This window comes from Schistocerca americana, chromosome 10 (genome assembly GCF_021461395.2).
Source record: "Schistocerca americana isolate TAMUIC-IGC-003095 chromosome 10, iqSchAmer2.1, whole genome shotgun sequence".
Taxonomy (NCBI): Eukaryota; Metazoa; Arthropoda; class Insecta; order Orthoptera; family Acrididae; genus Schistocerca; species Schistocerca americana.
Window position 1 is genome coordinate 172285658 of NC_060128.1, and position 26256 is coordinate 172311913.

General features: G+C 41.5%; 1 protein-coding gene across 1 annotated transcript in view; it reads left to right on the forward strand.

Annotated features, from left to right (window-relative positions):
• LOC124552453 (inositol polyphosphate 1-phosphatase) overlaps nt 1-26256 on the forward strand; it is a 41439-nt gene that overhangs the window by 1693 nt on the left and 13490 nt on the right. The window contains exons 3-4 of the mRNA XM_047126730.1: nt 10147-10297; nt 21683-21851. Of these exons, the coding sequence (XP_046982686.1) occupies nt 10147-10297; nt 21683-21851 (320 nt within the window). The remainder of the gene's footprint in view (nt 1-10146; nt 10298-21682; nt 21852-26256) is intronic.

Genomic DNA, 26256 nt, shown 5'->3' on the forward strand with positions numbered 1-26256 from the left:
GGAGGCAATGGAATTGGTTCGCCTCTACCGATCCATCGGTCACCGAATCTGTTGTTGAGAAGCGTACGAACACTTCGACTGAAATGTGCAGGAGCTCCATCGTGCATGAACCACATGTTGTGTCGTACTTGTAAAGGCACATGTTCTAGCAGCACAGGTAGAGTATCCCGTATGAAATCATGATAACGTGCTCCATTGAGCGTAGGTGGAAGAACATGGGGCCCAATCAAGACATCACCAACAACGCCTGCCCAAACGTTCACAGAAAATCTGTCTTGATGACGTAATTGCACAATTGTGTACGGTTTCTTGTTAGCCCATACATGTTGATTGTGAAAATTTACAATTTTATCACGTTGGAATGAAGCCTCATCCGGAAAGAGAACATTTGCACTGAAATGAGGATTGACACATTGTTGGATGAACCATTCGCTGAAGTGTACCCGTAGAGGCCAATCAGCTGCTGATAGTTCCTGCACACACTGTACATGGTACGGAAACAACTGGTTCTCCCGTAGCACTCTCCATACAGTTACGTGGTCAACGTTACCTTGTACAGCAGCAACTTCTCTGACGCTGACATTAGGGTTATCGTCAACTGCACGAAGAATTGCCTCGTCCGTTGCAGGTGTCCTCGTCGCTCTAGGTCTTGCCCAGTCGTGAGTCATAGGCTGGAATGTTCCATGCTCCCTAAGACGCCGATCAATTGCTTCGAACGTCTTCCTGTCGGGACACCTTCATTCTGGAAATCTGTCTCGATACAAACGTACTGCGCCACAGCTATTGCCCCACGCTAATCCATACATCAAATGGGCATCTGCCAACTCCGCATTTGTAAACATTGCACTGACTGCAAAACCACGTTCGTGATGAACACTAACCTGTTGATGTTACGTACTGATGTGCCTGATGCTAGTACTGTAGAGCAATGAGTCGCATGTCAACACAAGCACTGAAGTCAACATTCCTTCCTTCAATTAGGCCAACTGGTGGTGAATCGAGGAAGTACAGTACGTACTAACGAAACTAAAATGAGCTCTAACATGGAAATTAAGCGTTTCCGGACACATGTCCACATAACATCTTTTCTTTATATAAAAACAAAGATGATGTGACTTACCAAACAATAGCGCTGGCAGGTCGATAGACACACAAACATACACACAAAATTCAAGCTTTTGCAACCAACGGTTGCTTCGTCAGGAAAGAGGGAAGGAGAGGGAAAGTTGAAAGGATGAGGGGTTTTAAGGGAGAGGGTAAGGAGTCATTCCAATCCCGGGAGCGGAAAGACTTACCTTAGGGGGAAAAAAGGACAGGTATACACTCGCACACACACACATATCCATCCCCACATACACAGACACAAGCAGACATTTGGAACCCTTGTCCACCACGACCATGGTACTTGGTTGTCGGGAGTATGTGACTGAGGGACTGCGTCAGCTTTCAGACAACACCACATACAAAGTTTGCCAAGGTAATCCCATTCCTGATGTCCAGGCGGAGTTTCAAGGAATCCTCAGAACCTTAGGCCCCCTACAAAACCTTTCACCTGACTCCATCAACCTCCTGACCCCATCGACACCCCGCACCCGTACCTTCTACCTTCTTCCTAAAATTCACAAACCCAATCATCCCGACTGCCCCATTGTAGCTGGTTACCAAACCCCCACAGAACGTATCCTAAAAGTCACAAACCCAATCATCCCGGCCGTCCCATTGTAGCAGGTTACCAAGCCTCCACAGAACATATCTCTGCCTACGTAGATCAACACCTTCAACTCATCACATGCAGTCTCCCATCCTTCATCAAAGACACCAACCACTTTCTTGAACGCCTGGAATCCTTACCCAATCTGTTACCCCCGGAAACCATCCTTGTAACCATTGATGCCACTTCCTTATACACAAATATTCCGCATGTCCAGGGCCTCGCTGTGATGGAGCACTTCCTTTCACGCCGATCACCTGCCACCCTACCTAAAACCTCTTTCCTCATTACCTTAGCCAGCTTCATCCTGACCCATAACTTCTTCACTTTTGAAGGCCAGACATACCAACAATTAAAGGGAACAGCCATGGGCACTAGGATGGCCCCCTCGTACGCCAATCTATTCATGGGTCGCTTAGAGGAAGCCTTCTTGGTTACCCAGGCCTGCCAACCCACAGTTTGGTACAGATTTATTGATGACATCTTCATGATCTGGACTCACAGTGAAGAAGAACTCCAGAATTTCCTCTCCAACCTCAACTCCTTTGGTTCCATCAGATTCACCTGGTCCTACTCCAAATTCCATGCCACTTTCCTTGACGTTGACCTCCATCTGTCCAATGGCCAGCTTCACACATCCGTCCACATCAAACCCACCTACAAGCAACAGTACCTCCATTATGACAGCTGCCACCCATTCCACATCAAACGGTCCCTTCCCTACAGCCTAGGTCTTCATGGCAAACGAATCTGCTCCAGTCCGGAATCCCTGAACCGGTACACCAACAACCTGAAAACAGCTTTCGCATCCCGCAATTACCCTCCCGACCTGGTACAGAAGCAAATAACCAGAGCCAATTCCTCATACCCTCAAACCCAGAACCTCCCACAGAAGAACCACAAAAGTGCCCCACTTGTGACAGGATACTTTCCGGGACTGGATCAGACTCTGAATGTGGCTCTCCAGCAGGGATATGACTTCCTCAAATCCTCCCCTGAAATGAGACCCATCCTTCATGAAATCCTCCCACTTCACCAAGAGTGTCTTTCCGCCGTGCACCTAACCTTAGTAACCTCTTAGTTCATCCCTGTGAAATCCCCAAACCACCTTCCCTACCCTCTGGCTCCTACCCTTGTAACCGCCCCCGGTGTAAAACCTGTCCCATGCACCCTCCCACCACCACCTACTACAGTCCTGTAACCCGGAAGGTGTACACGATCAAAGGCAGAGCCACATGTGAAAGCACCCACATGATTTGCCAACTGACCGGCCTACACTGTGAAGCTTTCTATGTGGGAATGACCAGCAACAAACTGTCCATTCGCATGAATGGACACAGGCAGACAGTGTTTGTTGGTAATGAGGATCATCCTGTGGCTAAACATGCCTTGGTGCACGGCCAGTACATCTTGGCACTGTGTTACACCGTCCGGGTTATCTGGATACTTCCCACTAACACCAACCTGTCAGAACTCCGGAGATGGGAACTTGCCCTTCAGTATATCCTCTCTTCTCGTTACCCGCCAGGCCTCAACCTCCGCTAATTTCAAGTTGCCGCTGCTCATACCTCACCCGTCATTCAACAACATCTTTGCCTATGTACTTCCGCCTCGACTGACATCTCTGCCCAAACTCTTTGCCTTTACAGATGTCTGCTTGTGTCTGTGTATGTGTGGATGGATATTTGTGTGTGTGCGAGTGTATACCTGTCCTTTTTTCCCCCTAAGGTAAATCTTTCCACTCCTGGGATTGGAATTACTCCTTACCCTCTCCCTTAAAACCCCTCATCCTTTCGTCTTTGCCTCTCCTTCCCTCTTTCCTGACGAAGCAACCGTTGTTTGCGAATGTTTGAATTTTGTGTGTGTGTTTGTGTGTCTATCGACGTGCCAGCGCTTTCGTTTGGTAAGTCACATCATCTTTGTTTTTAGATGTATTTTTCCCACGTGGAATGTTTCCCTCTGTTTTTTTTATATATATATAAACACCCACACACCTACAGCACATAGTTAGACCTTAAAAAATTCCTCTATGTAGTAGTAAGTGTTGCCAAGTAGATATTGTTTCAGTTTGTGCTCAGAAGTAATTTTACCATGCACTGAATTCTTCATGCCAGTAGTTAGGTGATCAAGATTTTTATGGCTGAATATGTCACTCCTTTTCGTCCCACACTGAGCGAAGGCTGGTGTAAGATATTTCTCATTCTAGTACAGGGCTTCGCAGCAAACAGGTTCCACAGGCAAATGGTGAGTGAAAGCCTGCAAACAGCATCTACTGTACCTCCTCCATCATTATAGGGAATAGAATGGGGAGCAATGTAGAGACTTGTGCAGACAAGGAAATCAACCCTGAAGGAAATGCTTGGAAAAATCTATGTTGCCTTTGTAATCCATCACATTAAAAGTAAATTCCTTCAACCTCCAGATGAGTGCAACTTGAATACTGGAAGCTTTTTTATTTTCCCATTCAGATGCACTGAGAATCCTGAGTTATTTCCCTACATGGCTGCCACTCAATATATAGACACACAAACTAATAAATTCCATGGGAAACCTAAATTTTCTATACTTTCTTCAAAGTTGTTATGAATTTCACATAGATTGCTAAATAATGCACAAGAAACTCTTTGCATAGATTTTACAAGCTGGCTCTGAATGGTGTCTGCCATAATCTGTGTGGGACACGTGATTGGTTGGTTGGCTGGCTGATTTGGGGGAGAGGACCAAATAATGAGGTCATCAGTCCCATCAGGTTAGAAAACGATGCGGAAGGAAGTTGGCCGTGCCATTTCAGGCATTTGCCTGAAGTGATTCAGGGAAATCACTGAAAATCTAAATCAAGATGGCCAGACTCAGGTTTGAACCATCATCGACCTGAATGCGAGTCCAGTGTCTTAACTACTGAGCCATCACGTTCGAGGACACATGATTTTCATGTTTGATAACTGCACCGTGTGAAACTGTTCTACCAAAATGTTCAGCTGCATCTACCAAGCATTCATTTATAACCTCATCTGCAGATGATTTCATGCTGTTAGCAAAGTATTCACATTGGTTGGCTGCTGCCATAGCGCGTTAATGCCAAATTTTGCTGCACCATCCTAGTGGATTACATTTGTCGTATATCTCACATTGGTTTCTGTGGCTACTTCACGGAGTGTTGGTTATCTGTTAGAACTAATAACTCTATGCAAACGCTGCTGCTCTTCGTCAGTGAGTGAGAATTGTCAGCCACTGTGTTTTCCATGGTGAGAGGTAATGCCTGAAATTTGGTATTTTCAGCACACTCTTGACTCTGTGGATATCGGAATATTGAATTCCCTAATGATTTCCAACAAGAGATGTACCATGCATCTAGCTCCCAACTACCATTCCGTGTTCAAAGTCCATTAATTCCCCTCATGTGGCCATAATCATGTTGGAAACCTTTTCACATGAATTGCCTGAGTATAAATGACAGATCCACCAATGCACTGCCCTTTTATATCTTCCAGAATGGGAATTTCATTCTGCAGCGGAGTGTGCACTGATATGAAACTTCTTGGCAGGTTAAAACTGTGTTCCGGACCGAGACCCGAACTCGGGACCTTTGCCTTTTGCGGGCAAGTGCTCTACCATCTGAGCTACCCAAGCACAACTCACGACCCGTCCTCACAGCTTCAATTCTGCCAATACCTGGGCTCGTACCTTCCAAACTTCACAGAAGTTCTTGTTTGAAAAGCACTTGCACTTGCGCGTGAAAAGCAAAGGTCCCCAGTTCGGTCCAGCACACAGTTTTAATCTGCCAGGAATGTTTATACCTTATTTATGGAATACTACCTCCACCTGTATATGTACATATACAGTCCAAAGACTGGTTTGATGCAGGTCTCCACGTTACTCTATCCTGTGCAAGCCTTTTCATCCGTGAATGACTACTACATCCCATATCTATTTGAACCTGCATTCTGTATTCCTCTCTTGGACTCCTTTCGCAGTTTTTACCCCCCCCCCCCCTCCCTCCCACATTTCCGTCCAATACTAAATTGACAATTTGTTTCATAATGTGTCCTATCAACCGATCCCTTCTTTCAGTCAAGTTTAGTTTTTTCCCCAATTCCATTCAGTACCACCTCATTAGTTTTGTGATATACCCTCTAATGTTATGCTATTTATATTTTTGTTGTGCTGTTATAACAACGGTGGCTCTCATTTGTCAATAAAAAATTGGACACTAGCATCTCTATACTGAAGAGAAGAGGATGAATCTTACAGAACTGCTGCTTAACACAGTCCAATTTGAATCTGATGATTACCTTCAACAGATCTCCACCCCTCCCCACTTTAGTAATCTGGAATCCTTTCACTTTGTTTCTTCTCCTCCTCCTCCTCCTCTTCCTGTTTTTCTTCTGACCTCTCCTACTTTACCCTCCTTCTTTGCTTCTTCTTTTACCCTTTCTCATGGTTTTCGCTTGTCAGAAAACTGTGCCCTCATGGAAATGGTGTCCAGGGCACATAACCCACCTATTGTCTGATTTAAAATTACTTGATGGTTGACTCTTCATGCATTGTAGCTGGTTCCCACCAACCTGGGTGCTCAGCATCACATCTGAACCGTTCGCCATTGCCAAACTGCCAGAACAATTGGTTACCTTCTAATCCCTTGTCTGTCTTTCTTTCTTTCTTGATGTTTTTGGATCCTGAATCATGGGTCTGACCCTCTTATTTCATATTTCGTCTCTCTCTCTCTCTCTCTCTCTCTCTCTCTCTCTCTCACTCTCTCACACACACACACATACACACACACACACACACACACACAATGTTAATAATGTAAACTTTACACAACGTTGCATGAAGCCAAATTTTCAAAAGCTGTCAATTAATTGTTGTGACTGGGACATCAGAGTCGCAAACACAACAGCCCTTTGTAGCATAGTGGTTAGCATATAAACTTGATGTGTAGAAGGTTGAAGCTTCGAGTCTCATCAAATGCAGCACCATTTTTTATTTTTCTAAATCTAATCAAAAGACTTCATCATTTTCATTCAATTGACTGGTTCAAATTTAATTTTTTAATTTCTAATATGTAACTGCATCGTTTTCATCATCGTATTGACTTTTTTTATTTGCTCTTATTTTTCTTCCTTTCATTCTTTTTTCACTTGGAATCTGCTTGTGTCGCCTATAATCTGTAACCAAGTGCCAACCAGGACTGCTCATTGGTTTGTAATGCAGCATCTCATGTAGCAAGTGTGAGGATAGTTTCAGGTAACCAAAGACAGCGAGAAATAAGTTTGCTTTTACCACTAAAGCTGAAATGTTGCTGTTGAAGGCAGCTATGCAAACAAATAAATTATGAAATTTTCTTGTCTTGAGTTTGCTGGTAGAAGTTAGCCTTCAGTGCTGTGAAGAAAGTGATTGTGATTTTAATTCTGAAGCAATTGATTGATCACTGTTTTCAAGGATACATTGCACATCACGAGGTTGTAGTTAGGTTAGGACATCAGTTTAAATTCAGGCTACAAAACCCATCATGTGCCACACTTCAGTCATTCAGTCACTTAAAATCAGTTGTTAACAGAGCATCTCCCATTTCCGTCCCACCTCTCAGCGGCTGCTTCCGACATTGCTCCGCACTGCACATTAACAGCATTTGTGAAGTGACCCCTTTTGTGTATGTGTTGGCTATATCAGAGCAGCAGCCGGCAGCAATTGCGGCAGCAAGTGACAGACGTCAGCTATAATGTAATTTTAATCGGACTGTAGTAACGCCTCTGCCTTGATGCCTCAGTATGTGTCCTATCAACGTATCATTCTTTTCGGGCAATTTATCTCATGAAGCTCTTTTCTTCTTCTTCTTTTTCTTCTTCTTCTTCTTCTTCTTCAGTTCAAGTATTAAGCCTTTGCATCTTAGGGAGCCATATCTTCATTGAGCTTCCCAGATTTCTTCGGCCTGCTGGATTATAATTCCTGACGTTGTAAGATATCCTGCGACTGTTCATTCTGTCAAGATGTTCACTCCCTTTTTTGTGTTGTCTTCAATTTTGTTTCTTATTTTATATACGTTTAATTCCTTCATAATGTCCCCATTTTTTAATCTGTTTCCTCTGGTACATCCTTTTACAGCACTAAGAAATCTCATTTCTCTTGCCTGGATATTACTTGTTGTTTTTAAACAACCCACAACTCATTTCCATAGAACAGTGTGGAAACGGCTATTACTTTATTAAACTTCATTTGTGTTTCGCAGGAGAGCTTCTGTGAAGTTCGGAAGGTATGAGACGAGGTACTGGCGGAATTAAAGCTGTGAGGACGGGGCATGAGTTGTGCTTGGGTAGCTCAGTCGGTAGAGCACTTGCCCGCGAAAGGCAAAGGTCCTGAGTTCGAGTCGCGGTCTGGCACACAGTTTTAATCTGCCAGGAAGTTTCATTTGTGTTATTTTGTGTGTTTAGTTTATAATCACGTGTTTATTGTTCCACGTATGTTTCCAGACTTGTCACTTTCTTGTCTATATCTTTATTGTACTTGTATGTGGCGATACCATATCCCAGATAATGAAACTGGCTGACATGTTCTACTACTGGATTGTTCACCACTGTGTTTTGTTCTTGTGGGGTCATATCGTATAATACGCATTATTATTATTATTATTATTATTATTATTATTTAAATTTTCTTTGTGGGCATAGTCGTATTATAATTTTTGGCTTTTTGTTTAGAAGGTAATTTGCTTTTTGCAGGTTGTACTCATTCTCTGCTGAAATTGTGACACCCTCTGCATATAAAACACAATTCAGATCAGTCAGTTTGTCTTTTCTGATACCTGCATAAAACTTGGTTTACCACATGGGCAAAATGCTCTACACCCTTGTCTGACTCCTCCCGCCTAGTACTGATGGATGGTGCTGCCAGCTGTCCATTTATAATTAATGTGATTGTTGTGTTTTTGTATAGACTCCTTATGGTGTGTATTAAATGAAGTGGGCATTCTGTTTTCTTTGTTGTGCTGCACCATTTATTGTAATTAACTTTGTCAAAAGCTTTTCTAGATCAGCAAATGCTAAGTAAGTCCCTTGATTAAATTCTGTATGTTTTTCAGTGATCTGTTTCATCACAATGCATTTGTTCTTCACTTAATAATAACTCGGATACTACTTTTAGTCTTTTGTTCCGGTTCCTAGCATAAAGCCTTCCTCACAAGGGTTGAGGTAGCTAAGATTGATGTGGATTTGGATGGAACATCTGACCTCATGAGAGACAGCTACATCGGCACATGGGTTGAGCTGTTCAATGTGACATTTACTGTTGTGGTGACTGTAGAAGAAGAGCAGAGAAAATTGCGAAGAAGTTTATGAACTTTTTGATGGTTTGAAGATTGTATTGTTTGTAGAGGAGCACTAAATAAAGCTGTACAATGATCTGGGATACATATTAGTAGAAATTGTTAGTTCATCTGCATTTTCATCTCAAGTTCACATTCGTCCATTTGAACATGCATGATACCTATATTCTCAGTGTTACACTGACTACCAACACTCTTGAAATAATGTACTTCATCACATACATTTCAAGATCGAGATTAGTTTCATAATTTAATTTGAATGGAAGAGGAGATTTTTCTGAAGCTGTGCACCATCAAATGAATAAGAAAGACCTAGAACCTTTTGGAAAGTGAAGGGTAGAAGAAAACTGGAAAGAAGTGGACGTGAACCCACTGCTTTATTCTTCACAGCTCAGGAGCTCACAGCGCAACCAACTACGCTACAGCTTTGATGCAGCAGTCACCTCTACATATGTCTTAAGACTGTATCTTTGGATGTCTTTATTTGATATGTAATATGGAAACTGTTCCAAACAGGTGAACATTTGACAGATCATTATCATGCCATAGCTTTGAAATGGTATACTTTCATAGCTCACAAGTTATAACATAAAACATCAGCTACAGGAAGCCTTTACCTGCTGGTGTGTAGCTCCCTGTCATTTTATTATAATGAATTTTAGCTAAAAAGGACTCTGGTGCTTTGAAACTGCTTATATTCATACCTCATAACCTATGAGAATGAAAACCCACAAAATATGATCCTTAACACTATATAATATGACAGATCCCATGTTCTGCTTGTTCTGTAAAAGATGCCATGTTGAATTGGATATGTTCCTCTCCACGAAGCAAAAATCTGATATGCCAGGTTGTTGTCTATGCTGTAGCCTTCCTCTTTTTCAAGAGTGTCATAGTGTCCACTGACACCTCTTTGCAGAAATTATCCAGACCTCATGAGTTTATATATTCCATTTGCCTGTGTTCTGTCTGCCTGTCTGCATATCAAAGGGATATCTTGTTTTTGACTCGTTGTCATTAGCTTTTTTCTCCGCAGTTTAGTTTAGTGCCTCTTCATTACTTACATAGACTATATCTTGTCTGCACATGAAAATAATAATAGTTTGTGTGGTAGGTTCTGAATGGGGACACAGTGGCTGCAGGTTTGCTGGCTGACGAAGTTCATAAGGTGGTGCCACTGGAGGACGTGAACCTCGCCAACTCCACACTGCCTCACAAAGTTGAGCTGCCTGTCGAGCATTTGGGTGTCTGGATAGACCCTATTGGTATGTTGGCTTAGTGTTCCATTTTAATCAGCTACAGTGTGAACATATTTATGAGTGTTTGTTTTAATCATATGTTGTACTGATTCTTATCTCTCTTTATCGCATCACCTGATTGAACTACATGATTGAAGTGTGTTGCTTTTTTGCAGTACAGTCCTTTCTCAAGTGTAATTTTGTTTTATTTGATTCTAAGAGATTACAAGTAAACCTTTAATGAGAATAAAAAGGTAATTGAATGTAGTTGAATAATGTCAGGAGATAGTGGAGGAATTAGATGCTGAAAGTACACTGCTTGACAATTGCTAAGGAACAGCTGACACATGCTGAATAACAACTGCTGATTGCTATGGAACAACCAACAGTTGGAAGGGATACCTGACCAACGACAGCAAAAGGAAAGGTAGAGGATGCGATGTGTTAACTGTAGTGAAGCCTTTTGACAAACGCTCTGTACGCATTCGACAGTTCGTGCAGTGCGGCGTGTAACGAATGTTGTTGTTGAACCAATTAGTGCCGGTGAAATGCGCTTTTCCTGTCTTGTTGGGATCTACATATTGTGATGTTTGTTAATTATGAATTTCAATGTGTATGTGTGGTTAAATGACTACTATGTTTTATTCATACAGACAGATGGTTTCGTTTTATTATAACATTTTGGTTGTTCCGCTAGTATGTATTTCACTGCCTACGTTATGCGAGACTCTCGCGCATTACAGTAGTGCCCTCTCTCGTTAGATGTTCCAAGCGCAAGCTTTATCCGTTTGACACTAGGACACAGGTAAATTTGGTTCTATATTTCTAGTTTACATAAATGTCTTTAATTGGCGTGATACGCTTTATTTATTAAGACAAAGTTTGAATTAACACAACCTTTAATAATTTTTGATGCGCTTATGTATGTATTTATGGATTGTAATATGCGCGAGTCTGGCACATGCAAGTGCCCTCTCTCGGCGAAACAATCTACCTTAGTGCCTTCACACTCGTGTCTCAACAGTTCATAGGCGAAGTAACATTGTTAAACTGTTCGCTTTGATCCTGTGCCCATTACACATGTTGTACAAATGGAGATGATATTTTAATTACTGACGACGCCTTTTGGCATAATTGTTTTATTATTCTCCAGTGCATGATGTAATTTTAGTAAGTACTAAAGATTGTGTGCCTGTATTACTTTAGCAATTTCACCATTATTTAAGCTTCTGTTTCTCACTTTCGTTGATATGGCTTTTCTAATGAATGTGTCTTTCTATTCAGGAAGTTTTACTTCTGATGAAGGTATATTTATATGTACCGAAACCTTGGTCAAGAATTTTAATAAAAAAATTCTATCCTGCAACTGTTTTTGGCTGCCATCCTTTATTGTGATGGATGTGTGTGTTTGTCCTTAGGATAATTTAGGTTAAGTAGTGTTAAGCTTAGGGACTGATGACCTTAGCAGTTAAGTCCCACAAGATTTCACACACATTTGAACATTTTTTGAGAAGACGAGAGAGGAAAATATTAAGAAAGGTTTTTGGAGCTGTGTGTGAGGCGGGGCAATGGAGGATAATGAGAAACAAGGAATTAGAAGAACTGTATAGAAATCCTGATTTGGTGACTGAAATTAAGTGTAACAGATTAAGTTGCTGGGCCATGTAGAGCGAATGTCGGAGGATCGAGCTGTCAAAAAGGTTTACACAGGAAGTCCAGATGGCAAAAGGAGCAAAGGGAGACCCCGGAAATGATGGCTGGAGGATGTGGAAAATGATTTGAGAAAGATTGGAGTCAGGAGATGGAGGAAACGAGCAGAAAATTGTCAGGATTGGGCTGTGATCATCAGAGGGACCAAGGCCCTACATGGGCTGTAGCGCCAAGGAGTAAGTGAGTAAGTACATACCTGAAGTGAATGTATCAGCGCTGCAGTACATGTGGAGTAAGGAGCGAGTGGTAGTTTCCCATGCTGACTAGTGGAGGCGGTTGGCCACCTGGCACTTTCACAGCCAAGATGAGGTGCCGATCCAGAAATTGCTCGTGATGTCAGCAAAGACATACGTAGGGAAAGTACATTTATTCTGAAGCAATTCAAGTAATTGTTATTAATACACTTAAGTACCAAAGAAACTGGCATAGGCATGCGTATTCAAATACAGAGATATGTAAACAGACAGAATACGGTTCTGTTTCATGAGTCTACTGTGAATATCAGGAATCCGCTGAAACATCAAATCTCCAACATTGCTGCAGCCAGAAAAAAATATTGGCAAGAAAGGGACCAATGCCGACTGAAGAGAATTGTTCAACGTGTCAGAAGCACAACCCTTCCGCACTTGCTGCAGATTTCAATGCTGGGCCATCAACAAATGTCACGATGTGAACCATTCAACGAAACATCATCAATGTGGGCTTTTGGAGTCGAAGGCCCACTCGTATACTCTTGATGACTGCTTGACACAATGCTTTACGCCTCACCTGGGCCCGTCAACACCGACATTGGACTGTTGATGACTGCTCAGGCGAGTCTCATTTTAAATTGTATAGAGAAGATGGATGTGTACAGGTATGGAGACGACCTCATGAATCCATGGATCATACATGTCAGCAGGGGACTGTTCAAGCTGGTGGAGGCTCTATAATGGTGTAGGGTGTGTGCAGTTAAAGTGATATGGGACCACTGATACATATAGATAAGACTCTGACAGGTGACACGTACGTAGACATCCTGTCTGATCACCTGCATCCATTCATGTCCATTGTGCATTCCGACAGACCTGGGCAGTTCAAGCAGGATAATGCAACAACCCACATGTCCAGATAATACAACACCCCACATGTTCAGAATTGCTTCAAAGTGTTTTTAAGCATATCTGGGATTCCAGAATGAGATTTTCACTCTGCAGCGGAGTGTGCGCTGATATGAAACTTCCTGGCAGATTAAAACTCGGTTCCCGAGTTCGAGTCTCGGTCGGGCACACAGTTTTAATCTGCCAGGAAGTTTCATATCAGCGCACACTCCGCTGCAGAGTGAAAATCTCATTCTGGAAACATCCCCCAGGCTGTGGCTAAGCCATGTCTCCGCAATATCCTTTCTTTCAGGAGTGCTAGTTCTGCAAGTTTCGCAGGAGAGCTTCTGTAAAGTTTGGAAGGTAGGAGACGAGGTACTGGCAGAAGTAAAGCTGTGAGTACCGGGCGTGAGTCGTGCTTCGGTAGCTCAGTTGGTAGAGCACTTGCCCGCGAAAGGCAAAGGTCCCGAGTTCGAGTCTCGGTCGGGCACACAGTTTTAATCTGCCAGGAAGTTTCATATCTGGGATGCCTTGTAACATGCTGTTCAGAAGAGATCTTCACTACCTCATGCTCGTACGGATTTATGGACAGCCCTGCAGGATTCATAGAGTTCAGTTCGCTTCAGCACTACTTCAGACATTAGTTGAGTCCATGCCACGTCGTGTTGCAGCACTTCTGCATGCTTGTGGGAGCCCTACATGATATTAGGCAGGTGCACCAGTTTCTTTGGCTCTTCAGTGTATTTGCTAAAAAAACTTGCCTTTTGTCACTCGAACATTAGGAAGGGTCTACAGGCTAATTTTACAATGCCAGGGAATGTTGAAGTTAATAAATAAATGAATAACTTTGGCATAATCAATAGATCATGCTCTCGTGCCATTGATAGTTAGCTTACAATCTGTGTGAACAAGTTCATTTTATGGTTTTTCTTAAATAAATGCTCCATAATGGCATCCAGTGTAAAAATTATTTGAACAAAGAAAACTTCTTCCCGCTTGAATACGTAAAATTTAGGCAGTAGTATTGTACTTTCAGAATCCGATGGCACTGCTATGGCTCTGCAAGGGACCATAAAACTACAAGAGCTTCTCCACATAACAAGTAGGGAGAACTCCTACATGGTGGCTAACTAAGTTCAAGGACAGACTGACTTAATTATCACAAAACTTGGATGGGAAAGCATGGTCAGTTATTCTGTATGTACCTTATACCACCATCTAGGGACTCGCCAGCCACCCTGGGATATTTCTGAAAGTTTAGTACGAGTGGGGGGGTTCTTACAAGAGGCATCAAGATTAGTTATTTTGGTAATGGAGGGATAAGTGCCACGTGACAATTTAAGAGGGTGACCAAGGCTTAAATACTCTACAGAATGGATGTAGGCTGCTGCATTTATGAAGAGGTGAACAGATTTGCACTGGATAGACTGTTGTAGAGAACTGAAACAACCCAGTCTTCAAACTGTCTTGAAGTTAAGAATACCTATTTGCTTAAAAATCAAAACGGCAATATATTTATGAAAAATTTTCAAATTCACAGGTGTACATGAAACACCATTTTTCAATGCATTCAACCTTTTTTGGTCCTCATCTCGTCCAGTATGTCTTCCTTGACCCAGGGTTGTCATTGACTTTTCCAAACTCTCCCTATTTCCTAAACCTCACCAGTTCTTATCCTTCACCCCCTCTTCCTTCCCCTTCAACCCTCCTGCTGGAAGAAGGAACCACTGGCTCCAAAAGGTTGCAAATTCAAATGCCTTCATATGTGTCTTCTCCTCCCGCTATTTGATGAGTAGATTTTTTAGCCATCCAATTAAATTACATTTTCAAAAATGATTATTTTCATTGGTACACATATCTACATACATACTTATGTACATACTTACCCCACAAGCTACCGTACAGTATGCGGCGGAGGGTACCACTGCTAGTCATTTCCTTTCCTGTTCCACTCCCAAATGGAGTGAAGGAGAAATGACTGTTACTGTGCCTCCGTATGACACCTAATTTCTCATATCTTATCTTTGTGGTCCTTACCGCAAAATGTATGTTGGCGGTAGTAGGATCGTTCGGCAGCCACCTTCAAATGCACGCTTTCCTAGGTTACTCTTGACGATAGCTTTGTCTCTGATAAACACTCGACATTGAAGAAAACATGTTGGATTCTATTACTTAAGATGTCTTCGATCTACTCTCATATCTGGGAACCTATTCCATATGTTTTTACCTTTGTTAACGGTCTGCACTGGGGCACTGTGTCAAATACTTCCTGAAAATCTAAAAACACGGAATCTGCCTGTTGCCCTTCATCCATAGTTCACAATACATCATGCAAGAAAAGGGCAAGCTGAATTTCACACAAACAATGCATTCTACAACCATGATTATTCATGGAAATAAATTTGTTGGTCTCATGCAAGTTTATTGTATTTGAACTGAGGATATGTTAAAGGATTCTGGAGCAAACTGATGTTAGGGATATTGGTCCATAATTTTGAGGGTTCATTCTTTTACCCTCATTATATACAGAATTCATCTGCACGTCTTCCAGTTACTTGGGACTTTGCACTGGGCAAGACATTCATGGTAGATGCTAACTAAATAAGGGGCCAATGATGTAAGCACTCTTTGTAAAATCGAATTGGGAATCCATCCAGACCTGCAGCTTATTTGTTTTAAACTCTTCCAATTCTTCCTGTACACCAGGGATGCTTATTACTATGTCACCCATACTGTAGTCTGTTCGATGGTCAAATGACAGTGTGTTGTACGATTCTGTTGCATGAAAGATTTCTTAAATGTAAAATTAAAAACTTCAGCTTTTGTTTTGCTTTCTTCAACTGCCACACCAGACTGATCAATGAGTGATTGGATGTAAGTGTTAGACCCACTTAGCGAGCAAAATAACTGATGACGGTCGAAGTAGAGAGGATATAAAATGTAGACTGGCAATGGCAAGGAAAGCATTTCTGAAGAAGAGAAATTTGTTAACATCGAGTATAGGTTTAAATGTCAGGAAGTCATTTCTGAAAGTATTTGTATGGAGTGTAGCCATGTATGGAAGTGAAACATGGACAATAAATAGTTTGGACAAGAAGAGAATAGAAGCTTTCGAAATGTGGTCCTACAGAAGAATGCTGAAGATTAGATGGGTAGATAACATAACTAATGAGGAAGTATTGAATAGGATTGGGGAGAAGAGAAGTTTGGGGCACAACTTGACTAGAAGAAGGGATCGGTTGGTAGGACATGTTCTGAGGCATCAACAAAAACAGCGATTTTACGTAAGACCATAATTTTCTCAGGTTCTCGGGCAGATATTTGCTAGGTTACAATGGTTCTCATTGTACTTTTCAAGCCGAAGGATGAGCTTCATCAAAAACATCTCCTGCCGCCTCTTTGGCCCATTGTTTAATTGCCCCCCTTCTAACAGCCGTGTACCGCAAGTCTCTAGAGGGACGCAAGGTTCCAAATGATTGGAAAAGAGCACAGGTAGTCCCAGTTTTCAAGAAGGGTCATCGAGCAGATGCGCCAAACTATAGGCTTATATCTCTGACATCGATCTGTTGTAGAATTTTTGAACACGTTTTTTGCTCACGTATCATGTCATTTCTGGAAACCCAGAATCTACTCTGTAGGAATCAACATGGATTCCGAAAACAGCGATCGTGTGAGACCCAACTCGTTTTATTTGTTCATGAGACCCAGAAAATATTAGATACAGGCTCCCAGGTAGATGCTATTTTCCTTGACTTCCGGAAGGCGTTCGATACAGTTCCGCACTGTCGCCTGATAAAGAAAGTAAGAGCCTACGGAATATCAGACCAGCTGTGTGGCTGGATTGAAGAGTTTTTAGCAAACAGAACACAGTATGTTGTTCTCAACGGAGAGACGTCTACAGACGTTAAAGTAACCTCAGACATACCACAGGGGAGTGTTATGGGACCATTGCTTTTCACAATATATATAAATGACCTAGTAGATAGTGTCGGAAGTTCCATGCGGCTTTTCGCGGATGATGCTGTAGTATACAGAGAAGTTACAGCATTAGAAAATTGCAGCAAAATGCAGGAAGATCTGCAGCGGATAGGCACTTGGTGCAGGGAGTGGCAATTGACCCTTAACATAGACAAATGCAGTGTATTGCGAATACATAGAAAGAAGGATCCTTTATTGTATGATTATATGATAGCGGAACAAACACTGGTAGCAGTTACTTCTGTAAAATACGTGGGAGTATGCGTACGGAATGATTTGAAGTGGAATGATCATATAAAATTAATTGTTGGTAAGGCGGGTGCCAGGTTGAGATTCATTGGGAGAGTCCTTAGAAAATGTAGTCCATCAACAAAGGAGGTGGCTTACAAAACACTTGTTCGGCCTATACTTGAGTATTGCTCATCAGTGTGGGATCCCTACCAGGTCGGGTTGACAGAGGAGATAGAGAAGATCCAAAGAAGAGCGGCGCATTTCGTCACAGGGTTATTTGGTAAGCGTGATAGCGTTACGGAGATGTTTAGCAAACTCACGTGGCAGACTCTGCAAGAGAGGCACTCTGCATCACGGTGTAACTTGCTGTCCAGGTTTCGAGAGGGTGCGTTTCTGGATGAGGTATTGAATATATTGCGTCCTCCTACTTATACCTCCTGAGGAGATCACAAATCTAAAATTAGAGAGATTTGAGGGCGCGCAGAGGCTTTCCAGCAGTCGTTCTTCCTGCGAACCATACGCGAGTGGAACAGGAAAGGGAGCTAATGGCAGACTCTGCAAGAGAGGCACTCTGCATCACGGTGTAGCTTGCTGTCCAGGTTCCGAGAGGGTGCGTTTCTGGATGAGGTATCGAATATGTTGCGTCCCCCCACTTATGCCTCCCGAGGAGATCACAAATCTAAAATTAGAGAGATTCGAGGGTGCGCAGAGGCTTTCCAGCAGTCGTTCTTCCCGCGAACCATATGCGAGTGGAACAGGAAAGGGAGGTAATGGCAGTGGCACATAGGGTGCCCTCTGCCACACGCCGTCGGGTGGCTTGTGAAGTTTAAATGTAAATGTAATCATTGGTGTAGAACCTTTTTCCACCTGTAAACAACTTCAAAGGGATGAAAAGATGAAAATCAGGGCAGCCATTACCAAAGTAACTATTCTTGATGCCTCTTGCAAGAACCCCCCACTTTCCCATCCAAGTTTTGTGATAATTAAGTCAGTCTGTCCTTGAACTGACTTAGTTAGCCGACATGTAAGAGTTCTCCCTACTTGTTACGTGGAGATGCTCTTGTAGTTTTATGGTCCCTTGCAGAGCCGTAGCAGTGCCACCGGATTCTGAAAGTGCAATACTACTGCCAAAATTTTCTTTGTGCAAATAATTTTTACGCGGGATGCCATTATGGAGCATTTATTTAAGAAAAACCATAGAATGAACTTGTTCACACATATTGTAAGCTAACTATCAACAGTATGAGAGCGTGATCTACCACATGATTAGATTGAAAGGTAGCCTGCAGACTACAGCGCCCAGTCTGTAACTTGAGTGAGGGCAGTAGGTAATGACCCAACCGAATGAATCCAAGAGTTGGAGTACGGGGATATGCATTGCCATGCAGAATGCCCCTCCCTTTGTTAACAGTCCCCTTCTTTTCTTTTGTATTACCCTTCATAGCTTTTTGGGGTTCCATAGTACCATTCAGTATGAACTGTTTCTCCCAGGAGCAAATTTTCCGCGAGGAGACTCCTTTTACAGTCTCAAAAGAATGAATGCATGATTCTTTGAGCCAAAACAATGGTTTCGAATTGTTTACAGATTGTGAGAAAGGATGTGATGGTGATGAGGGATGTCACTACTGCATTGATTGTTTTTTTGCCTCAGGGCTGTAGTGGGGCACCCACGTTCTGTTGCCAGTCACGGCTGAGTCAGCGATAGTCGCCACAAATCATCTCTTCAATCTTGTTCACTGTCTCATCAGTTACAATTGAGAGACCCTCACTTTCTTGTTGATCATGAAAATTTGTTCTGCCAGCTTTGAACTCATGAAACCACTTGCACACGTTAGTATGATTCATCACACAATCCCCATAGACAGCTTTTATTTCATTAAAAATCTGGAATGGCACTTTTCCCTTTGCTAGAAGAAGCTGGATTATGTCCCTTGCATTGCATTTCAATATGGCAATACAACAAGTGTTTTCTGGTGACTGGCACAACTTGGCATTTGTTCTGTTGTCAACACCTTGTCCTCAAATGCAGCGCTGTTACCTCTGTAAAGAAAAAAAGAAAAGAAAAATATTGCTACGAGCTTCATAGGCTCAGTACTCTTACTTTCTGGACATGCCTCATATATAAAGTGAGACATCACTAGATTGCTGTAAAGAACTTCTGTGGAGAGCAAAAGGAGAGCACCACTACAAAGTCTTCTCACTTTATTTGAAAATGTAGGGTTTCTTATTCACAGGTTTCTAAAGGAACCTGCAGGACAGTTCACACCCTTGTATACAATGACTTGAATACGCTTTGCAGATGGACAGAGATTTACCAGTTTCTAAATGAAAAGTTCTACAACATTGTCGGCTGCGAGACCTGAGGGGTTCTTTGTGCACATTGGTGCCTTTCCTTTGGATGTTGTGAGAGCTGTGTATGAAGTTCATGTGTTGTGTTCAGGTCACTGTAATGGATGTATGTATTGTGAAATGAAATGAAGTGAGATACTATGGAATTAGTATTGTGGTACAAACATCAGGTATCTTTGGCAGCATAATTAAATATTCCATCGAAATAAAGATGTCGGTCAACCTAGTAAACCCAGATGAAAGTTTTAATGTAAATATGGCTCTAGGTCTGTAATTTGATTTCTTAGGGTCTTATGGGCAATATTCTCCACCAGAGCTGGGAAATTCTGAGAGAATGTGTGTGATGGCGAGAGCTCTGAAAAACGAATGAGCAAGGGCTTAGCAGGTGCCAGGAGTTGAGCTTGGCTACAAATAGTGGCAATCTGGCTTGAGTCCAGGCAGCGAGTGCACCTGACTCACCTTGCAGTAATTGAAGATGACGATTGGATCAGTGGTTGAAATATTGTGCAGGGAAAGGCAATCTACAGTTGTGGGCCACTGGGGGCAGGTGTGTCAGAATATGTGTGAGTTAATTCACGTCTTTTAAGGGGCATTCAAATGAAAGCTGAACACATGCCACAATGGGACCCTTTAATGGTTTTATTCAAAAGTAACCACCACAAGTGTTGAGACATTTAACCCACTGGAAGACAAGACCATTAATTCCTATTTCGTAGAATACGCTTGGCTACTGACACATCCACAACTGCATTCACTCTCGGACTTCCTCGTCTGACTGAAACTGACGTCCACGCACATCTTTCTTCAGGTCACCAAAGGTGTGAAAACTACACAGTGAAAGATCCGCGCTGTACGGAGGATGCTGCAGGGTTTCCCAAACAAATCGCTGAAGCGTAGCATTTATCCTACAGGCAGTGTGGGGGTGAGCATTAGTGTGGAACAGGATATTCTGTCTGACAGCATTTCTGGGTGTTTTGACTTTATGATGTATCACAGTCTCTGCAAACTGTCTTCATAGTGCTATGCATTGATTGTGTTTCCATGCACGAGGAACTTGATGCGCAGAGGGCCCCTTGAGTCGAAGTAGAAGGTGGTCATGAGCTTACCGGACCTTGTGTGAACAACTTTGAATTTCATTGACAGGGGAGATGCAGGATGTTTCCACTGTTGCTTTGCCGTTTGCCTTCAGGCTGTTGTAATGGTGTCGAATGGAATCATCCTTTTGCACCATAACTCTCACCCCCACACTGCCAATCAGACAAAGACTACATTTCAGCAGTTTGGTCGGCAAACACTGCAACATCCTCCGTACACGTCTGATCTTTTATCATGTCTTTTTCCTGTCTTTGGCGACCTGCAGAAAAATGTGCATTGACGTTGGTTTCATTCGGGACGAGGAAGTGCAAGAGTGGGAGTGGTTGTGGATCTGTCTGCAGCTAATCGAGTTCTACAAAACGGGAATTGACCATCTCTTCTCCCAGTGGAAAAAATGTCTTAATGCTTGTGGTGATTACTTTTAAATGAAACCATTTCATAGCCCTATTGTGGCAAATGTTCATTGTTCATTCAACTACCCTTGATAGCTTTCACACAGTCATCTTCTGAAACCACAGAAGTACTTATTCATAAGTTTTAATATTCCCTTTGCTTTCTGGTTTGTGGTATCTATCCATACATATTCGCATTCTGATGTATTTGAAATAGTATGATTCACGTTTTTATTTTTGCAGTCATAAGTTTCATGTTGCGTAGCCTTCAGTATTTGGTATTGTCATCCTTTATAATGTGTCTTTCACTCTTCGTACTGGAGATAGTCGAAAATGGATACTCTCTTTACATGTTCCCATACTTTGAAATAAAAGTAAATAATCTGCAGCGCAGCCACAAGAATAATGACGATCTATAAATACGTGTTTTGCGCAATGCCTGGGATATACAAGACTGATGTATTCTACCCCACCACCTTTACAGCAATGAAACTACAAAGTAGTAGTAGGATTATATTTACTATGCTGTGAAATGACTGAAATTGAGAAATATTTGTCTCCGTTCTCTTTTTATGTAGATGCGACTTCTGAATACATCAGGGGCAAGGAGACCCCATCGACCATTAATGGTTTGTACTGTGGTGGCTTGCAGTGCGTCACCGTTCTCTTGGGAGTGTTCGACAGGTCGACCGGTTGTCCAGTGATGGGTGTTGTAAACCAGCCTTTCTTCATTCATGATGATGACAGGTACCATTGCTATGTACCATTGTGTGTGTGTGTGTGTGTGTGTGTGTGTGTGTGTGTGTGTGTGTGTGTGTGATGGGGAGACCTTACAGACTGCTGCTGTTCCGAAAAGAGTGCTAAAAAAGTAACTTGGATGATCAAATAATTTCTGAATTAATGTTGTAAAGTACAGAAAGTGAGCTTTCATAGAAAGCCTCTTGCTACAATTCAGTTCTCACTACCCACAGCTTTGTTCTTCTATTTCACGTATGAGATGTTGATTACAAAATATTGGACGATAATTTAAGGCTTTGGCTGAAGCAATAGCAAGGGACATGTTGGATGTTCTGAGAAATTGCCCAGTAAAGTTTTAATAAATGCTCATAAGTAGAATATTTCAATGACGTCCATTGTTTTATTCAGATAAGCCATTGTTGTCAAATATTTCTAGAGTAGTGACATACAGTGTACTCCCGATTGTTTGTGTGCGTGTTATCCAGTTTGCAAGTAATTTTTGCAGAGAAACGGATGTGCAATATTTTTATCTAGCAGACTGCAATAAACAACTTGCTGCTTGACAATAAGTGCCATTCCCATTGTTTAAATGACTGCTGCGTGACAACAGAGTACTGTTTCCGTTGTTATCGGCCAGCCTGTTCCGCGTAAACTGGAAACAAATTCAGTTTTCTGATTTCGGTTGGTAGGTAAGTGTCAGTGAAGCAAGTTAAAAGAAATTTGTATGAGAGATGATGGAGAAATGAAAGAAACTTGTTGACATTAAAACAAAAATTAGAATTAATTGAAAGATTTGAGAAGGGGGAATCTGCTGAAAAACTGCATGCTGATTATGGTACTGGAATGCAGACTGTTTGGGACATTAAAAAGAACATGCAGAAAATGCAGGATTTTGTCAGGAAATGCGATTTCAACTCTGGACCATTTGTACAAAAAAACATGAAAAGATCTACACTGCTCTTTTGCAGTGGTTTAACTAAAAACGAACAGAAGACATCATTGTTCCAGGTGCGATATTTGCTGAAAAAGCTAAATTTTTTTGTGAAGCTCTGTATGGCTAGAGAGAGAATTTAATGCCTTATCTGGACAGCTAACTGGATTCAAACGTCATCACAGTAATCACAAACTTATTATGTGAGAAGAGCGGCTTAGTTCAAATGTTGTGGCTGCTGAGCCCTTCCAGGAAGAGTTCCAGATATTTGTGGAAGAAAAGAATTTCACACCAAGCCAAATTTATTATGGAGACGAAAGTGATCTGTATTGAAAATGTCAACTAACCAGGAACCTTGCTTTTAAGAGCAAAGCTCGTGCTTTCCGGTGTAAGTTGTTAAAAGAATGCATTACAGTTTTGTGCACCACTAATGCTTCTGTGAACAACAAAGTGAAACTACTAGTAATTGGAAAATCGACAAAACCCAGAGCATTCGAGGATATTGTAGCTAAGGAGCTCCCTGTGCATTATTACAACCAAAAAGGTGCATGGATGGCTAGTGAAACTTTCAAAAACTGTTTCCACACACTTGTGCCACATGTTTGGCAATGTATAGAAGGGAAAGGGTTGCAACAAAAGGCTGTTCTATTGCTCGATAATGCCCCTTCACATACCAGTGAGAGGATTCTCGTATCTGATGATGGTCATAACTAAGTTCTTACCTCCTAAAGTGACTGCTGTTGCATAGCCACCGGAACAAGGTATAATTGCATTGGTAAAGTGGTGTTACTGAGCTGGTGTACTGAGAATGCTAATTGATAAGAATCTTAGAAGAAAGATTAAGAAAAGGCAAACCTACGTTTCTAGCATTTGTAGACTTAGAGAAAGCTTTTGACAACGTTAACTGCAATACTCTCTTTCAAATTCTGAAGGTGGCAGGGGTAAAATACAGGGAGCGAAATGCTATTTACAATTTGTACAGAAACCAGATGGCAGTTATAAGAGTCGAGGGGCATGAAAGGGAAGCAGTGGTTGGGAAAGGAGTGAGACAGGGTTGTAGCCTCTCCCCGATGTTATTCAATCTGTATATTGAGCAAGCAGTAAAGGAAACAAAAGAAAAATTCGGAGTAGGTATTAAAATCCATGGAGAAGAAGTAAAAACTTTGAGGTTTGCCAATGATATTGTAATTCTGTCAGAGACAGCAAAGGACTTGGAAGAGCAGTTGAACGGAATGGACAGTGTCTTGAAAGGAGGATATAAGATGAACATCAACAAAAGCAAAACGAGGATAATGGAATGTAGTCAAATTAAATCGGGTGATGCTGAGGGAATTAGATTAGGAAATGAGACACTTAAAGTAGTAAAGGAGTTTTGCTATTTAGGGAGTAAAATAACTGATGATGGTCGAAGTAGAGAGGATATAAAATGTAGACTGGCAATGGCAAGGAAATCGTTTCTGAAGAAGAGAAATTTGTTAACATCGAGTATAGATTTAAGTGTCAGGAAGTTGTTTCTGAAATTATTTGTATGGAAGTGAAACATGGACGATAACCAGTTTGGACAAGAAGAGAATAGAAGCTTTCGAAATGTGGTCCTACAGAAGAATGCTGAAGATAAGGTGGGTAGATCACGTAACTAATGAGGAAGTATTGAATAGGATTGGGGAGAAGAGAAGTTTGTGGCACAACTTGACTAGAAGAAGGGATCGGTTGGTAGGACATGTTCTGAGGCATCAAGGGATCACAAATTTAGCATTGGAGGGTAAAAATCGTAGAGGGAGACCAAGAGATGAATACATTAAGCAGATTCAGAAGGATGTAGGTTGCAGTAGGTACTGGGAGATGATGAAGTTTGCACAGGATAGAGTAGCATGGAGAGCTGCATCAAACCAGTCTCAGGACTGAAGACCACAACAACAAACAAGAATGATTTACTGGCATTCTGGGATTTCTGATACCTCGTAGGAAGTCAAGCCAAATGCACTAATTTGATCATGAAGGAAAATACTTCCATGTACAGAAGAAAGAGATTTTTAAGGTTTCAATGATGAAGAAATAACAATTGCACAAATGATGAATCTAGAACCCTGTTTAAATGATTTTGAAGATGTCGATGAAGGAAACTTGAATGAATGGCAGAAGATTGTTGCATGTGGACCTGCTTTCCAGTACATGAATGTCACTGAAGTTGTGGCCGTTGCTTCACAAGAAGAGGACAGTGAATGTGAAAGTGCGGATGAAGACAGTGATCCTGTTAGTCATTGTACAGCATTGCAATATGTTGATGCTCTTCTAGATTATATCAGTCAGAGGGGCTTTCAGCACAATGACATTATTGATGCAAGAAAAATTGAAAATGCGGTGTGATAAATGTGAACTCCGCTCAGAAGCAGATCAGCATCGCACACTATTTTACAGGCCTACAGTACCTAAACACAGAACTTGGATAAACTTTGAAAAAGAGTATGTATTTCAAAATGTCTTGATTATTCAATTTTTCAGTTATTTGTGCATCATCTCCCCCACATTACCTTCAATAATCGGGAATATACTGTATTTTTAAAATTGCAGACTCAATCCAAAATTGTGTTCTTAAAAATATGTTGGTGGATACTTAACATTGTTTACCTGCAAACTGGGTGCATTTTACATGGGTTAGCATTGGCTTACCACTGTTTACTTGCTGCATAAGCTTACAAAACATTACTGTGAAACCTATCAGAAATACAGATTTAAAAGGTCTGAATTTTCTCAGTTTATGATACTGTGATTTGCATTACCAGTTTTTTTCAGTAATTACAGTAAAGTATAACAGCCTCAAAAACTAATATGTGATTCAACGCAATACAAAATCAATTCTATCATCACATTACAGCACATAAACAGTATTAAGTGTGGTCCTTAACATTTCTCCCATCACACTATCATGTAAATTCATGGAAACTATGGTGAACGATGCAGCTTGACAATGTCTATTTGCTTAAATAAATATGTTTACATGATTAGTGACAAATTTTGAAGTGCATTTGCATTCAGGAATGTATTCAGGATCATTATCTGAGTCTTAGTTACCCAAATTGGACTTGTACAAGTTGTCCGTGAAAGGCATTTTTGTGGCGTGGCCACCACTGACGATAGTGCTACTGACACCTGTGTTTTTGGCACTTTCACTGTTTATGTGTGCACATCCTAACAAAGTTGCAGTTAGTGAGAATCTGAAATTAGAGACAGAGCTGCAATTTCTTGGATTATAGTGGAAGTATCAACTAATGTTAATAAGTATGTCATGTACCATATTATACATCCAATAACTCTGTTTATCATCTGCTGTGCCTTACCATTGCTTACAGCCAGGATCTTCAGTTTTCATATAAAAATAACATTCTTTATTTTTAACTACTAAGCACATAAAAGTATGAATGTTCATAGTAAATTAAATTCGGTTTACAATAGAAAATAACATCCCTTTTTTTATTTCTGGAG